We start from the raw sequence: 23489 nt of genomic DNA on the forward strand, positions 1-23489 counted from the left end.
TGAAATTAAAAAAATCAAGACTTGACTCAGTTAAGAAATTTTATAGTATAGGGAATTATTTAAAAAAACTTTTTTTCTTCTTTCAAGTAACTACACATATATATACACCATTGTAAATAGAATTACTTCATTTAGTGTACACATTATTTTTCAACAATTTTAACTTTAGAATTATCTCTCAAATTATTCTTTCTTATTTTATCATTTTTCAAAAATCACTTTTACAATTACAACTATCCAAAAAACTATTCAAACTGTTTTATTATTAATAGTTCACTTTCATTTTATTTTTATTTTTTAAAAATACATGGAATGATATATATATATATATATATATATATATATATATATATATATATATATATATATATATATATATATATGAGGAAAGATAAAATAATTCTAAGAATAATTCTTGATAAATTTATTTTACTCAATAACTCATTGTGTATATTGATTTTTAACGATCTAATTCTTAAATTAAAAGTTTTTAATGTATAGATCAAGTCTATAAATTTTTTAAAAATTTAAAATTTATTTGATGCTTTATTTCATTAATTCAAATTGATCAATAATAATAAAATATTTTATACATTGATTTGAATTTACATAACAAAATATTATATGAATTTTAGTTTCTTAAAAAATTTATAAATTTGATCTATACATTAAAAATTTTTAATTTGACGGTTTGGTTGTTGAAATTCAACAGATACAATAAATTATAGAGTGGAGTAACTTTATCAAGAATTATTCTTTGAGTCATTTGATATTTCCTCTATATATACATATATACATACAGACATACATACATACTACATACTACATACATACACACATACATATATAAGAGAGATCCGTTTACTTCAAGAGTAAGTCTACCTAGACTTATTCCATTCAATAACTCATGTTCTATATCAAATTTCAATGCTTCAATCATTAAATTTAAAGTTCTTAATGTATATATTAAGTCTACAAATTTTTTAAAATTTGAAAAATATTTGAGATTTTTTTTTTATTAATTCATATTTAAAATATTTTTATAATTATTTATCAATTTGAATTAACAAAATAAAGTATTAAATAACATTCAATTATTTTAAATATTTACAAACTTAATCTATATATTAAGGATTCTTAATTTAATAATTAAATCGTTAAAATTTGATGTAAAATATAAATTATTAGATGAAATAAATTTAGGTAAACTTCTTTTTTATATATATATATATATATATATATATATATAATATATATATAATTCTTATACCAAGCAGTCAAGTTTTCTGTTTCGTGGGGGCACTACTTTATCATTCTATATAGATTTTTTTTTTTGGTGTACCTCTCTTTCTCTGTACATGCAATCAACTAATTCTGGTTGTCCATTATTGCACATGTTTCTTCACTTCCGAAGAATTAGCACAACCGTCAATTAGCACGCTCTGTAGTCCCTAGGAAAAATTAAAATTAAAAATAAGTAATAAAAGAAGTTTGATCTAGTCAAGTCTTCTTGGTCCAAAACTCACTAGATCTCTCTCTTTCAAGTTGAATGAAGGAATGTCGGTGATTAATCATGCTACTCTGTTTCAAGTTGAATGGAATGAATGCCTCCACATACATGATTAGAATTTAGACCCAAGTCAGTGTGTCTATTTGTATACCCCTATACCAGTAAATTACATAAATTACTCTAACTAATGATACATAGACCCTCTATTTAAGACACTGTAACAATCATGTTATCCGAGTATAATCATGAGGTGATCTTAAATAATAGAAAATAAATTCCTTATACTGTCTAGTGTATGTTTTGAGTGGGAAGTTAAATCTTAAATTGATCCCTGAACCCTAGAAGGGATGGGCCTATTCCCTGTAAACTTGTATTAGAATAGTACCTCCCTATTGAACTGTGCACATCATTCTCTTGTCTCCTTGTGACCAAAATGGTCATGTACCCACTACACAAATTTTGTTTAAAATGTTGTTAAAGTTTTTCTTAAAAGAAAATTAGTTCCAATCCTAATTCTTTATAAATCCAATTTATAAAGTGAAATTTTTTCAATAGTCGTAAGTTTTTTACTCATTTTCTTATATTTAAAATTGAACATTTTTAACATAAAATTTACAAGCATCTCAGAATTGACATCTACATGTGATTTAATATCCATTAGATAATTGACGAACTAATAAATCTAATAACACTTTTTATAATAACAAGAATTGATATTATTTTAAAAAAATAAATTTAAATTCGATTCAATCTTATAAAATTCAAATTAAAAAATAAAAAGTATTTTTTACTTATATATATATAGAGTTAATTATTCTTATACTGTCAGTGTAAAATTTTTTACACTGATAATCAATCATATCTTTTAAAATTACTTATTTTATTATTATTTTATTAAATAAGCAACTGATATGTCACTATTAAAAGATATAATTTGTTGTTAGTGTTAAAATTTTTTATATTGGCGGTGTATATGTGATTAACTTTTATATATATATATATATATATAATTTTTTATTTTTTATTTTCATACCGTGGATGTGAGATGTAAAACGGTTTTCTCATCATTTAAAGTGATATAATACAATTGCAAATCGCCGAGAGAATCCAAAGGTGGACAACACAAGAATCGGCCTCAACCATATAAGGGAAAACAATAAATTATTATATTAGTAGAACTAAAATACCATACTTATCTAGCCAGACTGTAAAGAAGAGACAATTATCTGTAGTTCTGTGCAATGCCAGATAATTTAACCAGATTCATAAACAGAAAAAAAAAATACTAATTAGAGACAGAAAGAAAAAAGAGTGCATATGTAAAATAATTTAATTTGCAAATCTATAATAGGTTCACTACATCTACAGCTAGATTACATGCATTGAGAAAATGCAAGAAACAATCAAACAGCTAATTGTTGTTGCTTTTGATGGGATGAAGAAGATTCATCCTCATTGTAGCATAAATGTGCCTTTAGTGATTTTCCCAAACTTAGGGAAGAATCTGCAGAATTCAGTGGTTGCATCAGCAACATTTCTCTTTGGAGATGGGAACAGTAGGCTTGGAATGTGCCAGGGGTTACATTCAAATGGAAACCCAAGCCAAATAGGAAGTCCACTTCAAGAAAGTTCATCTCTATTGTGGTGATTCCTCCAACTTTTGCATAGTAAGCATTGTTGTAGTACCTAAGGATTTCAAGAGAGACACAAAAGTGAAAGACTGAGGAATTTCTGAATAGCATGCAAAATAAATAAAATTTTCAGGTTGAAACAAGCAAGTCAATAATCATCAAGAGTTTTGGCATTTCCTTTTATGTCTCGTGCTAAATTCGATGTCAAATTTATGTGCACACAATGTTTCAGGAACTACATGATTGTGTTTAAAAGTTAGCTGCTGAGTACATGCAATAAAGTGGTGGGGTCACATGGGTGGGTTGTCTCTTTCCAATGTAAAGCCAGCCTGGACATGTAATATTCACAAGCAAAACTATATTCTTTTAAGAAGCATGGTCGTTTTCAATTTACAACTAAATACCAGATAATTATTATTATTATGGTTGGAAATAAAAACCAATAAATTTAACATGCAAGATCTGAGTTTATCAGAGACTTTAATGAAATACTTCACAATGAACAAGGAGAGAGAAACATCGATCTTCATACACAAGAATGGCAGAGCATTTTTCTTTGTATTTCTCTTATTTGATCTGCATTTATCTAATCACAGCAATTTCTCACTAAGAAATTCAAGAACCCCCCGAATGTCTTAATTAAATTTGCTCATCCAAGCCTATTAACTTCACATCGTCAAAGGAACATTTCAATTCACTAAGATCGGTCTGGTAGCACCGAAAATTGAGTAGCGCGATCAAATAAGATGTTAGATTCAAACATCATTCTCGTGGTTGTATAAAAAAAAAATCACAGTAATATTTTCACAGAAATTCTATAGAGGACTAAACTTAAAAATTTACGGTTCATCACCGATTATTATAGACTAAAGGGTATTAGATTTAAAAAAGAAAAGAAAACTTAGCAGTATCTTGATCACATTAAGATACTTACAAGTCATCCATGAATTTTGCAGCTACCATGACACTTGTAATGAGTAACCGGTGGACATTGAAGGAGTTGATAGGCAAGGTGGGTTGCCTTTGAGTGAAGCGATCAAGATAGACATATGCAACAATGAAGCATGATGGACTGCAGTTAGCATATTTGAAAATTCTCTCAAGGTAGCTTTGAATTGAGATTGTGGGGCGAGTCAAGCCATGAAAAACTGAGATCTTTTGGTGTAGGAGTTGTTGCTGGTTAAGATCATTAGATTCAGCTACCCTTTTGAGCATAGATGAGAGAAAAGATATAAGCTGAGGCATAACATTAGGACTCTCAAGCTCTGCCATGGGTGCTAAGTGGTAACCAATTCTAGGTGGTAGCAAAAGTGCTTGGAATTGATGTCATATAGTGTGGTATATATAATAAGGTTTATGTTGAAGTACTAGTGGAAGGGGTTGAAACTTGTTTGTTATTGGTAGGTACTTTTCTTTGCCAAAATGCCCCTTTGTGATTTAAATTATCTCGTGTTAAGTTGGCATTTGTGGTGTGGCTTGTGTCCTTTTCGGCTTAAAAAGTTCTGGGGTTTTGAGTCGGATAATAATGATTTTCGTTTTTCCTCTACTCAGTTTCAAAACTTGACTTGCAAAAGAGGGAAAGAGGGTCGTGTGTGTTGCGGATTCGTGTCTCTTTGTTGCAAGGGAACTGTGGTTTTATGGTGATTTGTTTGTGACAATATTCTGCATTCCATACCCATCATGTGATTACATGTGGGAAATTTGCGATGGTAATTTAAGGGTCCCACGTTTTAGGCGACCTCTGCATGTGTTTTGATTCTGAACAAGTGGGTGACATAACATGGATTTGCTATGTTGGTCCATGGCATCGGTATATGCTGTTTTTGTTTCTACTCCTTTGCTTATACCCATAAAACGAATGCAGAGAAAGGTGGTGCTTGGATTCAAGATTGCTTCATGTGACCCAAATCAATTTCAGATTTTTAACAATATAATAGGAAACAGTCACTAATTTGTAAGGATTTTAAAGGGATCCAACTTTAAGTAAATTTGGCATCTTAAAGGGTTAGGTCTATTAATTTTAAGTATAATTAGGATAGAATATGAAATTTAAGTATAATTAAACTTCATATTTTATTAATGTGGAGTGCCTAATTTAATTGTTAGAACTTAAATACATGGTAAAAGTTTAATTCAAAAGATTAACTCATTACGTGAAAAAATTTTAAGGTTTATTTATCACATTAAATTTTATATTTTATCCAATAAAAAACTCTTAATAAATATAAAAACTTATTTCCTTCAAAAGTTTGATAAATATTAAATAAATAAACATCTTTTTTAACTTAAGTTATTTTCTTACTTGATAGTTAGAATTTGAACCCAAATTAATATTTGTAAATGAATATATGTATTTGTTTTGGACACTCTATGAAGGATCATTACATTTTTAAATTTAAGGGTTTAATTGCGTTTTTGATCCCTCAAGTATTGTAATTGTGTAATTTTGATTCTCAAAGTTTTAATTGAGTAATTTTAGTTCCTAAAAGATTGCAATTGTGTGATTTTAGTCCTTTAATTTTTAATGAATAATTTTAATCCCTTAAATATCATAATTGTACGATTTTAGTCTCTCCCATTAAAAATTTAATAATTTTAATATATATATATATATATATATACAATGTTTTAAAATTATACAATTATTTATCTATTCAAGTTAACATATATTATAATTTTTGTTAATATATCAAATGATATTATTACTAAATAAATAAAATATATATTATTAGTATTTTAATATTATTGATAAATTAATATCAATAATATTTTTAGTATATTTATAGATAAACTAATAATTTGATAAATATGACTTAGTATATATTAATATATTCTTACAAAAATATAAATATATAAGAAAAGATATGTATATTTCTAATTAATATACTTATATTTTTGTAAAAGTATATTAATATATAATAAATTATATTTATCAAATTATTAGTTTATCTATAAATATACTAATAATATTATTGATATTAATTTATCAGTAATATTATAAAATTAATAATATATAAATTTTATTTATTTATTAAAAATAAATATATATCATTTGATACATTGAAGAAAATTATAATATGCGTTAACTTGGTTAGACAAATAATTGTATAATTTTAAAACATTATATATATATGTATATTAAAATTATTAAATTTTTAATGAGAAAGACTAAAATCGTAAAATTATGATATTTGAGAGACTAAAATTGCTCAATTAAAAATTAAAGGACCAAAATCACACAATTACAACCCTTTAAGGACTAAAATTATCCAATTAAAACTTTAAGGATTAAAATCGCATAATTACAAATAGATAAAAATGTAATTAGGCCTAAATTTAATGATTACACGCCATTAGTATAAAAATTTTTATACAACCAACTAATTAGAAACTATAATTAATATGATTTTAAAGTATTTATTATAAAACATAGCGAGTTATAACATACATTATAATTTATACGATCGGATGATTATAAGTAAATAACCTATTTCTTAAAAAAATTTGTTGAATGACTAGAATTTGATTGTTGAATTATCACACTCCAAGGTTACTAAAAAAATTGATCCAATATTGAATGTAAGCAGTTTAATTTGAATCCGTGTTTGTTACTTAAGGAATGAGTCACCTTACATTCCATGAGTTGAAGATGCAATTACATAGCAACAACTGGGTATCTTAAAATTACAGCTAGCATGAGGTGGATTTTGCCTACTAAGCTTGAACAATTGGCTGTAATTGGAAATAGAAAATGGAGACATGAACTTTTATGGGTATCTATCGTGCTAGAAAACACTAAACAGAGAGATAGTATAATATATTCTGACCCATATCCTTATATGCTTGTTGTCCAGTTCAGTACAACTATTTCTATCTTGCTACTGTTCTCAGCCTGCTCAGGAAACTATTGTTTCGGACATTTGCTATTAAAGAAATTAAATAATCCAAAGTCCAAACATAACGACAAAGCTTGACTTTGTATAATAGCTACCATGTATAATCTTTTTGTAAATTACAACTATTAAATATGATTATTGTGGGATCTTCTGCATATATCTTTAACTTAGCAACTGTTGAGTTGCATAGAGACATTAATCTGAACAGCTACATAATTCATAATTTATGTCTAACTAAAAAAAACATGCTTAAACCTAACAAACACATGTTATTAATTATTATATTTATCACATAATTTATTTATTAAATTTAATTAAATGAAATAAATATCTACAAAATTTGAATGAAAATCACTTACTATTAGGATTAACACTTTAATCCGTTATATCAATCCCTTCTGTTAATATTTTTATCTAATCAATTTAGTATAATATTTTTTGGTTATCTTCTTAATCGTTTTCTGTTTTTAAGCTTATACTAGCTTTTGTATTTAAACAATAAAGATTGTAAATTGAAAGTGGATTGATGAATAATAAGATGAAAATTTTCTCTTCATGATTTCTGTGAATTCAAAATGTTGATATTAAAATTTTCCTCTTCATGATTTCTGTTGATATGCTGATACTTACTAATATATGTCTACAATACTTATGAATGAAAATCGCTTATTGATGTGTGTTATTGAGTTACTAAGAATTATTTTTGAAGTAAGTGATTCTCTTCTTATATACATTAAAATTAAAAATAAATGTGCTCTTTAAAATCACTAGTGTAACATTTATATAAATATACCGATAAAAATAGTTTTTCCTTAGATTGTATTAACTAATAAATGTGGCCACGCTATACATGGATTTGTATGTGATAATAATAATATAATTAAAGTCTAAATATGCTTTTAGTTTTTATAAAATGAATGAATTTTAATTTTAGTTTATGAATCTTTTTTTCCAAGTTCTTAATGAATATATCAAATTTTTAAATTTTTAAAAAATTAAAAAACCAATCAATGTATAAAATAGTTTTATGATTATTCGTCAATTTGAATTAATCACTACAAGAAAAACTCAAATCCGTCGGAAAAAAAAATTTCGACGGAAAATTTTCGACAGATAAAAATCCGTCGGAAAATGTATATTTCCGACGGAAAATTTCTGACGGATATAAATTTATAGATTAAAAACTTTAAATTCAACGGTTGAATTATTAAAATTTAATGTAAAACATGAATTATTGAACGGAGTAAGTCGTCTAAGTAGACTTACTCCGGAATAAACGAATCCCTAGGGATGGCAATGGGGCCCCATGGGGGCGGGTAGTAGTAAACCAGCCCCGCCCCCGCCCCGCTGGATGAAAATTGGCTCCATATCCACCCCATATTCGCGCGGGTATTCATTAAGCGGGTATCCATGAATTTCTTAAATACCCACGGATATCCATGAATATTTATAATTTTTTTAAGAAATTAAAAAAATCATATTATAAATATTTATAATTTTTTTAAGTTTATATTTAATATCATTGAAATATTAAAAATAAAAATTTAGTGTTAATTTTGAATGTGTATTTAACATTAATTTTGTTGAAATAATAATAAAAATGCAAGATAATCAATAACTTAAAATACATTAATCTCACAAGTAAGTTAAAGTTTCATCATAAAACTACAATAATTTAATCTCATAATTCCAAACAAAATTAAACGACTTAAAATACATAAATCTTATTGGTCCAATTAAAGCTAGAAAATTAGTCAAATTACATCTAACATAATTCTATAACATGCTTAACACATGTTGGTAACTTCATCAACCTCACTTTTGTAGGAAAATAAGATGAGAAAGTGTAGTTTTAGGGTTATGTGGTACAAGGATAATTAGGATATTTAAGAAATATTATTAAACAGGTATCCGCAGGTATGGATATCATCATACCCGCCCCCGCCCCATTTATAAACGGGTAAAAAATTATCTGTTCTCATTATCCGCGGGTACCTAATTAGGCTATTCATTTATTATTCGTAACGAATTTTACCCGCAGATACCCGCGAGTGCGGATATTTTTGCCATCTCATTCCCTCCTCATATATATATATATATATATATAGAAAATGCTTGCATATAATTCTAATATGTTTTTGTTGTTATTTTAGTTACTTAGCTGTAAAGTATTCAGATCTATTAGATCATTATAAAAATTTATTTTTCAAAAATTAAATATTAAATATATTTTTTAAAAAACATTTCATGCTGGCATAAAAATAAATCATAATTTAATTTCATAATATTATAATAAATAAAAGAGTTTTCAGATGGCCTAAATTTTTAAATATAAATCACGTTGAATTAATTAATTAATTTCATTAAACTATAGTTAATTTTTTCCCCATAGAATGAAGAAATTAAAATTTATAGATGATAAAAAATACACGTTTGGATTTTTATTTATTCTTAAAATTCTGATTTTGAACAAAATATTATACGTCAATTATTGCTATTATATTTTTTTAGATAATAGTGTTTAATTGTAATAGAAGTGAAATCACGACTTCATTACTTGATTGTTATCTCTACATCAAAAGTTAATATCGATTCACATGAGTAATAATAATTTATATTTTTTAATTAAATTATTTGAAATTGAACTTAAATATGAAATAAATTATGTTGATATAAAAAAAATATTTAATTTATCATTATTTTTTAAAAATATTTTATACCAATATCATTATGAAAAAACAAAAATCTGAATTGATATATATATATATATATATATATATATATATATATATATATATATATATATATATATTGTAGAGATATATTTTGTTCAATGAATGAAGAATTTACGAGTATTTTATATGATGTTTTTAAATAAATAATTGAAAAACATTTTACATCAATAACATATCTAACAAAATAATTTTTAAAATATTAATAAATAGAATTTTTGGAAAGATATTTTTAAATATAAAATCAAAATATTATATATTCAGAACTTCTAATTTAACTGATGGATATATTTCTTACTTCACAAGTGGATAAAGAATCGTGTAATTTTTGAAGATATCATCCATAAGGATTTGTCGATATTTATATTTTTTTTCTTCTAGTTCAACTTGTAATAATAACTATACACATATTTATATACTTCAAGGATCATGTAATTAAAATAAATGGTTAATGATAAAATTGATTTAAGAGAATATGTTGTAGATTCAAGTTAACAAGCTCAATACAAGATAGTTTGGGATTAAAATGTACTTGCACACAACTTATGCTTTTCAATGATTTTTACATATAAATTTAGTTCCTCATAGTCCCACATCCATTATAATTACTCAAGTTGATTCCTCAAACTTGATTGTCTAAGAATTTAACTTTGATCTATGATTCCTTAATGATCAAGGTCAGATTCTTGCATTAAGCATGAGAATGTAAATAGCTAACAACTCCAAATTTATTCGTAACACTTGGAGTTGCTAGGTGAGTTGATTCAAACAAGGTTTAGAAAATGTTTTCCAGTTAGATTCATGGTCATAAATCATAAGACGAGTGATCAAATTGACTTAAGCATTAAGGTAGAACCAAAACACAATATGAAAAATTGAATTACATGGATGAGATTTGGTAGAAAAAACTTGTAGGAGTGATTGTAGTGCTCTTCCAAGTTCCATCTTCATGTCCACATATTTCTTGAGGTTGAAGGTTGATTAGTAAACACGGTTCCAAGCTTCAAAAGCTTAGAGAAGAAATAATGGAGGTGCGGTCTTTTTCTTGAAGGAAAAGAAGAAATAGTGAACCAAGGCACAAATGAAGAATTCCTTTATGAAGGTTCTTAAGGAGAGAACTTTCTCCATGGTTTTGGACTCTTGATTAGAGAGAATTTTCTGAAAAATTTTGATCTCATTAATGCTAAAAGTGAGTATAATGGTAAGAGAAAGGTTTATATAGAGTAGAGAAAACTTGTGGAGCAAGCTAGGCTAACCATGGTTCAAAGGAACCCTGATTGGCTTAACTTGACCGTCCACCATGATTTGGGAGGCTTGTGTAGCAAGCTTCTAACTTAGTAGCTTGGAAAGCAAGCTAAGTTAGAAGCTTGTAGCACAAGTTTCCCAAGTGTACAAGGTAAGCTAAGGAATCCGACCAAAGAATGGGATGGGCGGCCAAGGTGCCTTGTTCCATATTTAATCTGAACCAAGAAAATTGGAATTGGTTTAGTTAGGTTCACCAAATGGTGGTGAGACCTAGTTAAATCAATTCCTTGGAAAATATGGAGCAAAACAAGCCTAATATGTAAAATTTGACCTAGGCCTAACTATGGCTCAATTACTAGTTGCACCTACACACTTTGCTAATTGTCACCCCACTTCTACTACTGAAAATACAAAAATGAATGACCCTTAATACAAGGTCAAATAGAGCAAAAGTCTTCAAGTAACATACCCTAAATACACAAAGGATTATCTATAAAGAAAGAAATAAAGTGCCTCACAAATACAAAGGCAAAAATGACCCCATACAAGAACTACTATGTACAAGTGAGCTAGACTATCTCTTCAAGATATGATGGCCCATATGAAGAGTAGCTTGGACTTAGAAATCCCAATAACCTTCAAGCTAGCCAATCCTTCCTGTATGCTCTTGGCCATAGCTTTGGTGATTGGGCCCTTGGCCCATGGTCTATCAAGATCCAAAGGATTACATAAGTGTTTGACAATTACATTTAATCCCAACCCAATAGAAATCATCTATGCATGATGAGAGCTTTAGTTGATCTAATAAGAACTTACAAGATGGGGAAAAAAGGAATGAATAAGGTGAAGACCCTTGTTCCCAAAGGATCTTTGTCTCCCAAAGCCTCCTTGGATGCTCTATTTTTCTCCCAGGTATCTCTCTCTCCTTCATTCTAAAGTCCTCATTGCTTTCTTTACAATCCCTTATTTATATGTTCTGTGTGGAATAAGAGAAAAAAATCATAATTTTTAACTTCACCGTTGCAGCTCCAAATCACTGCCATAATGTTGGGGGGTTCTTCAAGTTGAAGAAACCTTTTACTATTCGGGTGGTAGGCTGCTGCTAGGGCACTAGTTTATCCTTTGCTCCTCTATCTTATAGAGATTTGGTGCTACAACTCCAACATCACTACTACAACACTAGATCTCTAAAATTCTCTTCCAGCTACCAAATCTTAGTGCTAAAGCACCAGGATAAGCGTTGAAGCGCTAGGTCTTGAACACTTTATGCTCCCATTAATCCTTCACTACTGGAGTGTTGAACAAGCGTTTGAGTGTTGAGTCTTAATTTTTTTTTCTTTTCTTCCTCTAACTATTTCAAAACTCAACCTAGGTTCTCTTGGGTTCTTTTTGCCAAAATTGAGAGAATTTACTTCCTAATTCACCTAACATCTTTTAACATTACTCCTTTGAATTTCTAAGAAAATTTGAAGAGAATTCCACATTAAATATGCTAATTATAAGATGAAATCACATACTCCATGCACTCATCATTAATGGAGTACTAAATAGTTTTCAAAATGTTAAAAAATTTGCATACTTGACTATACATTAAGAACTTTTAATTTAATGGTTGAATCGTTAAAACTTGATATAAAACATGAATTATTAAATGAAAAAATTAAGTAAATTTACTCTTAAAATAAGTGGATATCTTTATATATATATATATATATGTGTGTGTGTGTGTGTGTGTGTATGTATATATTCATAAAAAAAGGTACAAGTAAAATCTTCGTCAATAAAGAGGACAAATCAACAACTAATTAGCCCTTCCATCCCAAGTAAAAGTTTTATAACTCATCATGATATCATAAATATCTAATTAGGAGTGAGCATGATCCAACTTGTGATCACGAATCCAAAGCAATATTTTGTTTCATTGGATATGTTCAAATCTTAAAATTAGACTTAATATATTTTTTTACGATGAATTTATATTATATTTTGACTCGTCCTAACTCATCTTTCATTATTTTTAAACATATAAATTCTTAGAAGAATTATATTTTAATAATAACACTTTTTGTAATAGATATAATATTATATTTATAATGATGTTATTTATTTTTAAATGTATATGGTAAAATATAAATTTATTTAAGTTTTGCATATTTTTTACTTCATAATATATATATATATATTAATATCAATATATTGAATTAAAAGTGACGATTTCAGATTTTAGTTAGGATGGATTCAAATTTAACTAAATAATCTAGTTAATTTTTGAAGCTGAATAAAGACAAAAATAAGGTCATCTCAGCCGTGTTTCTAATAACTAAACTAAAAGACCCCTCCAAGGTCTTTTATACACAAAAGACTCCCTCCAAAAAGATTTATACACAAAAGAGCATCCAAAAAGACTCCCTCCAAGTTAGTGCCCCTAGGCCCTAAATGCTTTGATCCGATTAAAACATAAAAAGCATGTTTATCTGCCACCATATCATGTACATATATGGTGCGGGACTGTGGGAGTGTCATATCCTAAAGTCTCATACTGTTCTTGACTGACGCTCAACTGCATCAAATTGGATAAGTCTCATAGCCCAACGCCTTCACGCATGTGGCCCAGCTCTTCAAGGCCCAACTCTTCAACGCCTGGATTCGATTTTTTTTATTTAAATATTGATAAAATAAAAAACAAAGGAATTATTCTCCCCTCTTCTTACTTAAACATGCTAATTTATCACTCGATAAATTAGACTTAGAAATTATATTTTTCAATGATGATTAATAATAAATATTTCTCATAGTTTTTTTTTTCTCTTTATTATAATATTTTTTGTTGTGAATTATGATACCTTTTAATAATTTATTTTTGAAGTTTAACAAATTATTGTTATATCAGCATATAATTTTTTTGTTATGTTATTTCATATATATATATATATATATATTAATTTTATCGTATCCATACCATATTTGTCTCCGAATCCGTGATATAGCTGCCACCTAAACCATATTGTATAACTCGAACCACATACTTCACAACCTCCAGGCTCACTATAGTGTTTTAATCATTCACTTATTATAAATAAAAATGATTTTATTCAATATTATGGATGCCAATTTAGTAAATATTACCCAATGGCCAATACAATACTGGTTGAAGCAGCACTACCACTACACCGAACGTATTGTGTGGCATAGGAGAAATTACAAACACAAACTAGAAAAGAAAACTCAGGGATTCTAATTTCATATTAATGTTGTAGATAACACAGTGGTTTAAGAAGCCTGTAAAGCTTCTTCTTTGTGCATTAGTCATTACCCTTCATGTGATGGTTCCTTTTTCACCAGCATATAGCACATGGTGAAAAGGATTCCGAATATTGGAACGTAGACTTGAGTGATTGATTTAGCAGATCTGAGAAGCATCAGAATGGCCCAAAACATAAACATAGCACACTGCACGCGAGAGAATGGTGCACCAACAGCGATCATTGCAGCAATACCCCAAACGAACATCATAAAACCCAACATCTCGACTAAAGAGAACCAAATGAAAACATGGCCTTGTTGTTTGTGGAATGGCTGAAGCTGCATGATTGATGAGTGGGTGTATATGTCGAAGATAATCAAAAGAAACACAATTTTTGTAGTCATAAAAGATGAAACACGTTCCACAGTTTTCTTATTTTTTTCCGGACTGAAGGGTTCCCCTACTTCCTCATACTTGTTTAGATTACAACCAGTGGACTTGTCTTGCAGTTGTGAAGTCATTTTGCCTTCATAGGGTTTCAACCTGTGAAGAAGAAGAAGAAGAAAAAGTGAACAACAGATGAACATAAGATAAGAATAATTAGTTAAAGGGGGAAATTAACTGTTAGAATGGATGTGAATAACGTAACATACCTTCCTCCCAAGTCGAGGATCATACCACCAGGATCAAGTAAGAATTTCTTAGATGAACTAACTAAAAGCTTTTTGAATGAAGCCATCAAATTAAAATGTAAGAAATGGAAGTGCTCATTGGGGGCACCACACTTGAAGCAGCTTGAGATCAACAAAACACAAGGTATGTTGTGAGCGAACACAACACGAGCATAGTTTAGTTCTAGTCTTTCCACACGAATAGAAATGTGAAACCGAGAGTTTAGCAAAATGACAGTACCTTCCTGTGGCCCCGGCAATGATGAATGCAGAGTAAGAAAACTCGTTAACCTGCACTTTAGGGAAACTTCAAGGAAAGATGAGCATTGGCAAACAAAGAATTTTACTAAAGAAAAGACAAGACACTCGTTAAATTCTCGAGATTGAAAGTGACACTCTGCGAGTGAACAATAATAGACAATAATCTTACTACTTTTTACATTTCAATATCTATGGTTTTGCTAGGAATTTGCTGAAAAGTGTGTAACTTTATTGCAGAAGATTTTAAGTATTGACTAAAACTAAGAGAAACACTAGCGTGATCAATGGGTGAAGATTCCGTGACACTGACCCCAGACACACAAACGCGTTTGTATTTTGAATTCATGTTGTCCTTTGTAACTTATTTAGTATCAGTGTTTAATTAATTTTGTTAGGGCTTTCACTTTCCATCATTAGTATAGTATAACGTGAACATCCAAATGGAGATTTCTCCTGAATATCAGAACAACACAAGTGAAATAAGCAATGTAACAAGTCATGTTCTCCTGTTGGTTAATTGTTTGTACTTTCCTTGCTGATGTTTGTTATGAAACTTAAATTAGGAGTTATGTTTTTGCTTTAATAATATTAATGGTGTTAATTATGAGAGGCATTTAAAATTGTAAACGTTATTTTATCTTTCTGCTATAAATAAGTGTAATATTTCTTTTGGAATATGAATGAGAACATAGAGAGTTTGTTTTGCTCCCAAATTTATGCCTTTTATCATTAACAAATTGGCATCAGAGCTTGTGTGCGTGAGGTGAGAGTGAGCCGACCTGAGCCGACCTGGTGTACCCAGCCCGAGAGAAGAGAAAAAAATTCTTGTGAGGTGTGTGAGTGGAGCGTATACACTCAAGAGAGATGGCAGGTTTAACTAATGGCATTCCATTACCCAAATTGACTAAAGATGTCAATTACGACAACTGGAAGCTGCAGATGAAGGCCCTTCTCGGCTCCCAAGACAACTGGGATGTGGTTGAGAATGGGTACGAGGAACCGGTGACCACTGAGGGGTATACAAATGTCCAGATGAATGCATTGAAGGTTGTTCGAGCAAAGGACAAGGCAGCACTGTATTTACTGTACCGAGCTGTTGACGAGTCGGGCTTTGAGAAGATAGCTAATGCTAAATCTTCAAAAGAAGCATGGGACATACTCGAGAAAGCAAAAAAGGGAGATGAACGCGTGAAGCAAGTTCGGCTTCAAACCCTTAGGGGCGAACTGGAGAACATGAGGATGAAGGAGTCAGAAGGTGTATCCGAGTTCATTACTCGGGTGGAGACTGTGGCGAACAAACTAAACAGGAATGGAGAGAATCTTCCCTCAAGCCGAGTTGTGGAGAAGATCTTAAGGTCATTGACAGATGACTTTGAGAATATAGTGTGTGCAATAGAAGAGTCCAAGGATTTGTCAACGCTCACTGTTGAAGAGCTTACTGGGTCCCTGGAGGCGTACCAGCAGAGGAAAAAGAATAAGAAGGAGAAGGGGGAGTCCCTTGAACAAGCTCTCCAGGAAAAGGCGACAATAAAGGAGGAGAAGGTGCTCTATGCTCAGAATAATAGAGGACGAGGAAGAGGTAGAGGCCTAGGTGGTCGAGGAAGAGGAGGATGAGGTAATGAGTATGCCGGCCAACAGAACTGGCGTGGCCGAGGTCAAACTCAGGGTGGCCGAGGTCAAGCGCGGGGAGGCCGAGGTCAGACCTGGGGTGGCCGATCAAACACAAATAACATTATTGAATGTTATAACTGTGGGAAGTATGGACATGTGGCCAAGGAGTGTTACTCGATAAAATGCTACAATTGTGGAAATCTGGGTCATATTTCCAAAGATTGTAGGTCCGAGAAGAAAAAGGAGGAACCAACCAACTTCCTTGCCGAGGAAGAAGATGAAGGATTGTTGCTGGTGACAACTATTCCAGAAACCGAGATCAAACCGAGCTGTTCTTCCGAGATCAAACCGAGTTGTACTGATAACTCTGTTTGGTACTTGGACACCGGCGCAAGCAATCACATGTGTGGTGACGAGCACTTGTTCAAAATGCTTTCAAAGGAGGAGTTCGGATCTGTTTCTTTCGAAGATGCTTCAAAAGTAGCCGTCAAAGGCCGAGGAACGATCCGATATCAACAGAGAAATGGGAAAATCGGAGAGATCAGAGATGTATACTACGTACATGATCTCAAAAGCAACATATTGAGCATGGGACAGTTAATGGAGAAAGGGTACTCGATTCTGATGAAGGACCGAGAACTACAACTGAAGGATAAACTCGGGAGACTAGTTGCCCAAGTAGAAATGAAGAAAAATCGCATGTACAAACTTGAGCTGAAAATAGTTCGAGATGAATGCATGCAACTTGATTTGAAGGATGAGGCCATGAAGTGGCATCTGAGGTTTGGTCATCTTCACTTTAGGGGTTTGACCGAGCTGGTGAAAAAGGAGATGGTATTTGGACTTCCTAAAATGGAATTTGAAAAGAAATTTTGTGAAGAATGTGTGATCGGGAAGCACGCGAGGACTTCTTTCCCAAGGAGTTCTGAGTACCGAGCAAAGGAGCAACTCGGACTGATCCATACCGATCTATGTGGGCCGATAACTCCAGAATCATTCAGTGGTAAGAAATATTTCGTCTCTTTCATTGATGATTTCTCAAGAAAGACATGGGTTTATTTTTTGAAGGAAAAGTTAGAAGTATTTGAAACCTTCAAGAAATTCAAAGTGATGGTGGAGAAAGAGATGAGTACATTTGTCAAAGCAGTCCAATCTGACCGGGGAGGCGAGTTCACTTCTGTTGAGTTCAACAAATACTGCGAGGAACATGGGATTAAGCGTTTCTTGACTGCCCCATATTCTCCGCAGCAAAATGGTGTAGCGGAACGGAAGAACCGAACTATTCTTGATATGGTTCGATCTATGTTGAAAGGGAAGAATATGCCGAAGAAGTTTTGGGCAGAGGCAGTGCAGTGTGCAGTCTATGTGCAAAATAGATGTCCACATGCAAAGCTAGGAGAGAAGACGCCTCAGGAGATCTGGAGTGGCATGAAGCCAAGTGTTTCTCATCTTAGGGTGTTCGGTAGCTTGGCCTATGGGCAAGTACCAAGACAGCAGAGGACAAAGTTAGAAGATCGAAGCAAGAAGTATATATTTATTGGATATGATGAAAAATCCAAAGCATACAAGTTATTTGATCCTGATAACAAAAAGGTGGTGGTGAGCCGAGATGTTCACGTGGAGGAAACAAAGCAATGGTGTTGGAGTAACTCGGCCGAAGAAGAAACCAGCTCGAACATTGTTGTACCTTCAACAATAACTACGACCGAGCTCTCAGATGAAGAATCCGAGCTACAAAAGCTAAGGATGAGAAGCCTGAGGGAAATTTACGACACTACAAGTGAAGTCCATGCTGTATGTCTTCTTGCCGACTCTGAAGACTTGAGTTTTGAGAAAGTTGTCCAAGATGAGAAGTGGAGAACAGCTATGGATGAGGAGTTTGAAGCGATTGAATGTAATAAAACTTGAGAATTGACCAACCTTCCTGAAGGAGCTCGGCCCATTGGAGTAAAATGGGTGTACAAAAAGAAGTTGAATGTTGAGGGAGAGGTTGAGCGTTATAAAGCTCGGCTTGTTGTGAAGGGCTATAAACAAAAGGAAGGAGTTGACTATGATGAGGTTTTTGCTCCTGTCACGAGAATGGAGTCAATCCGACTTCTGATCTTGTTAGCTGCTCAGAGACAATGGAACATTCTACAGATGGATGTGAAGTCAGCCTTTCTAAATGGAGTGCTGAAGGAGGAGGTGTATGTTGAGCAACCACTCGGGTACATGAAGAGAGGAGAAGAAAAGAAGGTGCTGAGATTGAGAAAAGCCCTCTACGGGTTGAAGCAACGTGCTTGGAATGAAAGAATTGATGGGTATTTCAAGAAAAACGGGTATGAGCAATGTCCGTACGAGCATGCCTTATACATAAAGAACTCAGGAAAAGATATGATGGTAGTTGCTCTCTATGTCGACGACCTCATATTCACTGGAAGTAATGCTAAACTGATTAAGGAGTTCAAGGAGATAATGGAAAAGGAGTTCGAGATGACAGACTTAGGCCTGATGAAATATTTCTTGGCCTAGAAGTGAAGCAATCGGATGAAGGGATTTTTATATCCCAAGAAAGGTATGCACTTGAAATCCTAAAGAAGTTTAAAATGGAGGATTGCAATCCGGTTTCTACTCCAATGGAACCAGGCACAAAACTTTCAAAGTTTGATGGAGGAGATCGAGCTGATTCTGGGAGATATCGGAGCTTAGTCGGAAGTCTGAGGTACCTTACAAGCACGAGACCCGACTTAATGTTGAGTGTTGGGATAACGAGCAGATTCATGGAGGATCCGAGCTACACACATTGGAAGGCCTTGAAGAGAATTTTGAGATATGTACGAGGAAGCCTATCACTTGGTCTTTTCTATTCAAAATCGGACGACTACCGATTAGTGGGTTACTCGGACAGTGATTGGTGTGGAGATGTTGATGATCGGAAAAGTACCTCGGGTTATGTATTTCTACTCGGGAATACAACTTTTACTTGGCTGTCAAAGAAGCAGCCTATTGTAACTCTGTCGACCTGCGAGGCCGAGTACGTGGCGGCATCTTGGAGTGTATGTCATGCAGTTTGGCTTTCAAATTTACGGAGGCATATGGGAGTGATCCGAGATGAAGCGATTGTAATCCGAGTTGATAACAAGTCGGCAATCGAGTTGGCAAAGAACCCGGTTAATCATGGAAGGAGCAAGCACATTGACGTCCGATTTCATTTCATCCGAGAGCAGATCAGACAATAGGAAAAGTCGAGTTGGAGCATGTCGGAAGCCGAGTTCAAGCAGCAGATATATTTACCAAGCCACTGCCAACTACATTGCTGGAGAATTGCAAAAAGCTGATTGGAATGAGAGATGGGAAAAGCATTTAAGTTTAAGGGGGAGATTTGTTATGAAACTTAAATTAGGAGTTATGTTTTTGCTTTAATAATATTAATGGTGTTAATTATGAGAGACATTTAAAATTGTAAACGTTGTTTTATCTTTCTGCTATAAATAAGTGTAATATTTCTTTTGGAATATGAATGAGAACATAGAGAGTTTGTTTTGCTCCCAAATTTATGCCTTTTATCATTAACAATGTTGATGTTAGATAACTAACACATACTATATTTGTTAATGCTTGCAGATACAGCACGACCACGCATCCAATCAGGTAAGTAAATAAAAACCAATTTCTTGATATGTGCACTTTACTTGTTTGATCATGATGTCTATGTTATTTAATATTAACTGTCGTAATTGTTTTTCTAAAATCAGATTGTCCATCATTGTGCTGTCATACGAATTCAGAAAAATGTTAAATCAAACCTCATATGAATTGAATGCGGTGCACTGCATGTGAATATTAGACTCCAAAGCCATATTCCTCTACCTTCATGGTAGACCCCAAAACAATTTATGATATTGAATATACGAGAAGCATAAGTAGACAACTGTCAATTAGGGTAGTATCTATAAAATTGCATCCTTCTTTTCTTATGAGCATGCATATCTTAACCTTGCGTAAATGCACTTCCAGGTTTCCATCTTCATCTATGCATTCTTGTCTTCGGATGAAATGACTTATTTGAAGACTTTGAAACCTGATCTCTTCAAAATATTTTTTCTTTAAATTTAGAGAACAATCTATAAACCATTTGAGCATAAATTCCAAAATCAGGTGCATAGGCAATCGATCAGCCAGATCTCTCAGCTTAATTAAGTTTTTTTCTCTTCAAAGCTAATGAAAAGCGATCAATTTTGCTTTGACTTGCTTCTGTGTATGTATCTGATAATTAATAACATTAACTGTTGCAAGAAACTATAATAGATTAATAATAGTTGTTTGATTCAAAGTAGAAGAAATTTTTTAAGTTCGGGTGGTGCTCCACTCTTCTGGAGCTTAATTACACATTTGGGTTTTCAAACAGCTATTTGGATACAGTCAGACGAATTGCCTCGAGATGATATATAAGTAGAAGATATTGATGCTGAATCACCCGAGGAAGAAATCCTTACATGTAAGGGGGACTTGTGGCTTATGCTTTCTAACATACAACATCAAGAAATACTTCGACGAAGGAATAGAGCAAGGGTGAGTCATTTTCATTTTATGTATTTATAATAGGATAAATATACTAACTGATTGTATTTTTTTTGCTTTTGTCAGGTAAACCCCAAATGTCTACCCACTTCTTCTAAGGATTTGATCATAACCAAGAGAGCTTTGGGATTTATGGAATATTTACGTTCCATGTTCTACAGTGTATTTCTCATTTCTCCCAGATTTCTCGTGGCATTGCACATATTGTGTTCAAGTATCCTAAGAAATCGAGGAGAAAAATTGATACTCCAATTTGATTCAAAATTTGTAAACTCTCATGAGGCAGCAACACAGTTAATACAACTGGGCTTTGGGGAAGCCTTTAGGGAATTCTTCCCACTAATAGTAGATACAATGATGATAATATTGTGTTATCTGCTGATTTTGTGGCTTGTTTGTCCACTTCATCCAGTATTGCAGATTTTTATCGTCCTAACATTAATAGTGGCACCATGCTATTATGTTCCGGATCTTGTGGGCATGGCATCAAGAGTTGGTGTGACTTGCGGTTTCTTCAAGCTGCCTCTCATATGGTTTACAGTCCCAGGAGCTCTTGCTTTGACTCTGGTATGTGTTTTGAGGTCACTGCTAGAGATTTACCTTATTCGGAGATATATGCATCCAAGGGGACAAGTAAGAGAAGTTAGTTTGGATGGCTTCTACTCATTTTGAATGAGGTGAACTAATGTTTTTGCATGTTGTCACTGCTTTGGACAAGTTCCTAGGACGTTGTATTGAACTTATAATAACTGATTCTTTACATGATGTTAATATCATTGTATATATGTTCATGAATTGTGTCGACTCCCTTAGATAGTCAATGAATACTTGTTGAATTGTATGGTTTCAAATTGTACACCACAACACCTTTTACCGCCGCTACAATATTTGTTGCCATGCAAATTAATTTCACTGACACTTAAATTTTTTTTATATAATAACATATTTTATACTAACAAAATAATTATTATTAAAATTATTTTTATTTACACTATATATATAATATAGTTCATATATTATTAAAAAAATATAGATATAAATTATAATAATACATAATATATATTATTAAATTTTATTTAAAATCAATAATAAAATTATGTGTAGTTAATTATATATTAAATGAATTTATCCATATATATTTTGTACTTATATATAAAAACATTTTTGTATTTCACTATATGTAATATTTTTTGCAATGAAAAAAATTTACAACACATTATTTTACCTGTTTAAATTGAATTATCATAAGATTTTTTAATGAAAAAAAAAGAAGATAAAATAATGGTTTATACTTTATATTGTTCGTGTCTATAAGAGAAGTTAATTCAAATATTGAAACAATCAAGAATTAAAGATGTAAGATTATCTGATATTATAAATTGTTAAAATTGTTGTCTTTAAGTCAATTCAGGATATTTGTAGACATTATTCAAATTAAAGAACTCATTCAAAACTGATATATAGTAATTTGCCAAGCAAGACGAAACAAGTATTATTTTATACTGACATCAGTGACATGAGTCTATAATTAGATTCAAAAGGGCATAGACTTTGGACAATTTCGACGAGAAAAATATACTTAAATAATAGATAGAGTTAATATAAATATAGACCATACTCGTGATATATTAAACGAAACAAATATTTAATTTGTTTTTCAAAAAAAGATTATTTATATTTAAATAGATTTTTCATTTGTATTTTTGTATTATATATGAATATGTATATACGTGTATTAATATAAACTATAAATAAATAAATTTGATAATATTAATTAATGAGTAAAACTAAAATAAAAAAGTAATAAAATAAGGTCAAATGTCAAAATCATTATTTATTTGAACTTATCCAATTCAAAACCTTTAAAATAAAAGGAAAATGAATATTTTTTTCCATACAATATCTTAATTGAATTTTCTATGCAATCATATTAATAATAATTAGTAAATTTAGTTTTATTTAACATCAACATATATAAAAAAATCCTAACTACAATTTATTTTGTATATATTTATTCTGTTAAAAACATAATTGGAATTGGAGAACCAATATCAGTAATACTGCTTATTAATGTCTATCAAATTGAAAATAGGGCACGACCAAGTGCTATAAGGCAACACAATTTGGT

The 23489-nt window shown here is 31.3% G+C and overlaps 3 protein-coding genes and 1 long non-coding RNA gene across 4 annotated transcripts; 2 read left to right on the forward strand and 2 right to left on the reverse strand.

Moving 5' to 3' along the window:
• Positions 1 to 2822: 2822 nt before the first annotated feature.
• Positions 2823 to 4741, reverse strand: LOC109788770 (cyclin-U4-1). The gene is made up of 2 exons (XM_020347589.3): positions 4076 to 4741; positions 2823 to 3196 (listed from the first exon to the last, which is right to left on the reverse strand). Exons 1-2 carry the CDS (start codon positions 4411 to 4413, stop codon positions 2914 to 2916), a joined length of 621 nt encoding a protein of 206 aa, XP_020203178.1. The 5' UTR covers positions 4414 to 4741; the 3' UTR covers positions 2823 to 2913.
• Positions 4742 to 14081: 9340 nt separating this feature from the next.
• On the reverse strand, positions 14082 to 15536 carry LOC109788773 (uncharacterized). The gene is made up of 3 exons (XM_020347596.3): positions 15370 to 15536; positions 14912 to 15220; positions 14082 to 14801 (listed from the first exon to the last, which is right to left on the reverse strand). The coding sequence occupies exons 1-3, from the start codon at positions 15534 to 15536 to the stop codon at positions 14324 to 14326; spliced, it is 954 nt and encodes a 317-aa protein (XP_020203185.2). The 3' UTR covers positions 14082 to 14323.
• Positions 15537 to 16054: 518 nt separating this feature from the next.
• Positions 16055 to 16804, forward strand: LOC145957510 (uncharacterized). The gene has a single exon (XM_083073781.1). The coding sequence runs from the start codon at positions 16055 to 16057 to the stop codon at positions 16802 to 16804; it is 750 nt and encodes a 249-aa protein (XP_082929907.1).
• Positions 16805 to 19151: 2347 nt separating this feature from the next.
• Positions 19152 to 22212, forward strand: LOC114915121 (uncharacterized). The gene is made up of 2 exons (XR_014433381.1): positions 19152 to 21352; positions 21428 to 22212. It is a non-coding gene; the product is annotated as an uncharacterized LOC114915121 (long non-coding RNA).
• The last annotated feature ends 1277 nt before the right edge of the window (positions 22213 to 23489 follow it).

This window comes from Cajanus cajan, chromosome 4 (assembly GCF_000230855.2).
Source record: "Cajanus cajan strain Asha chromosome 4, NIPB_CcT2T_4, whole genome shotgun sequence".
NCBI lineage: Eukaryota > Viridiplantae > Streptophyta > Magnoliopsida > Fabales > Fabaceae > Cajanus > Cajanus cajan.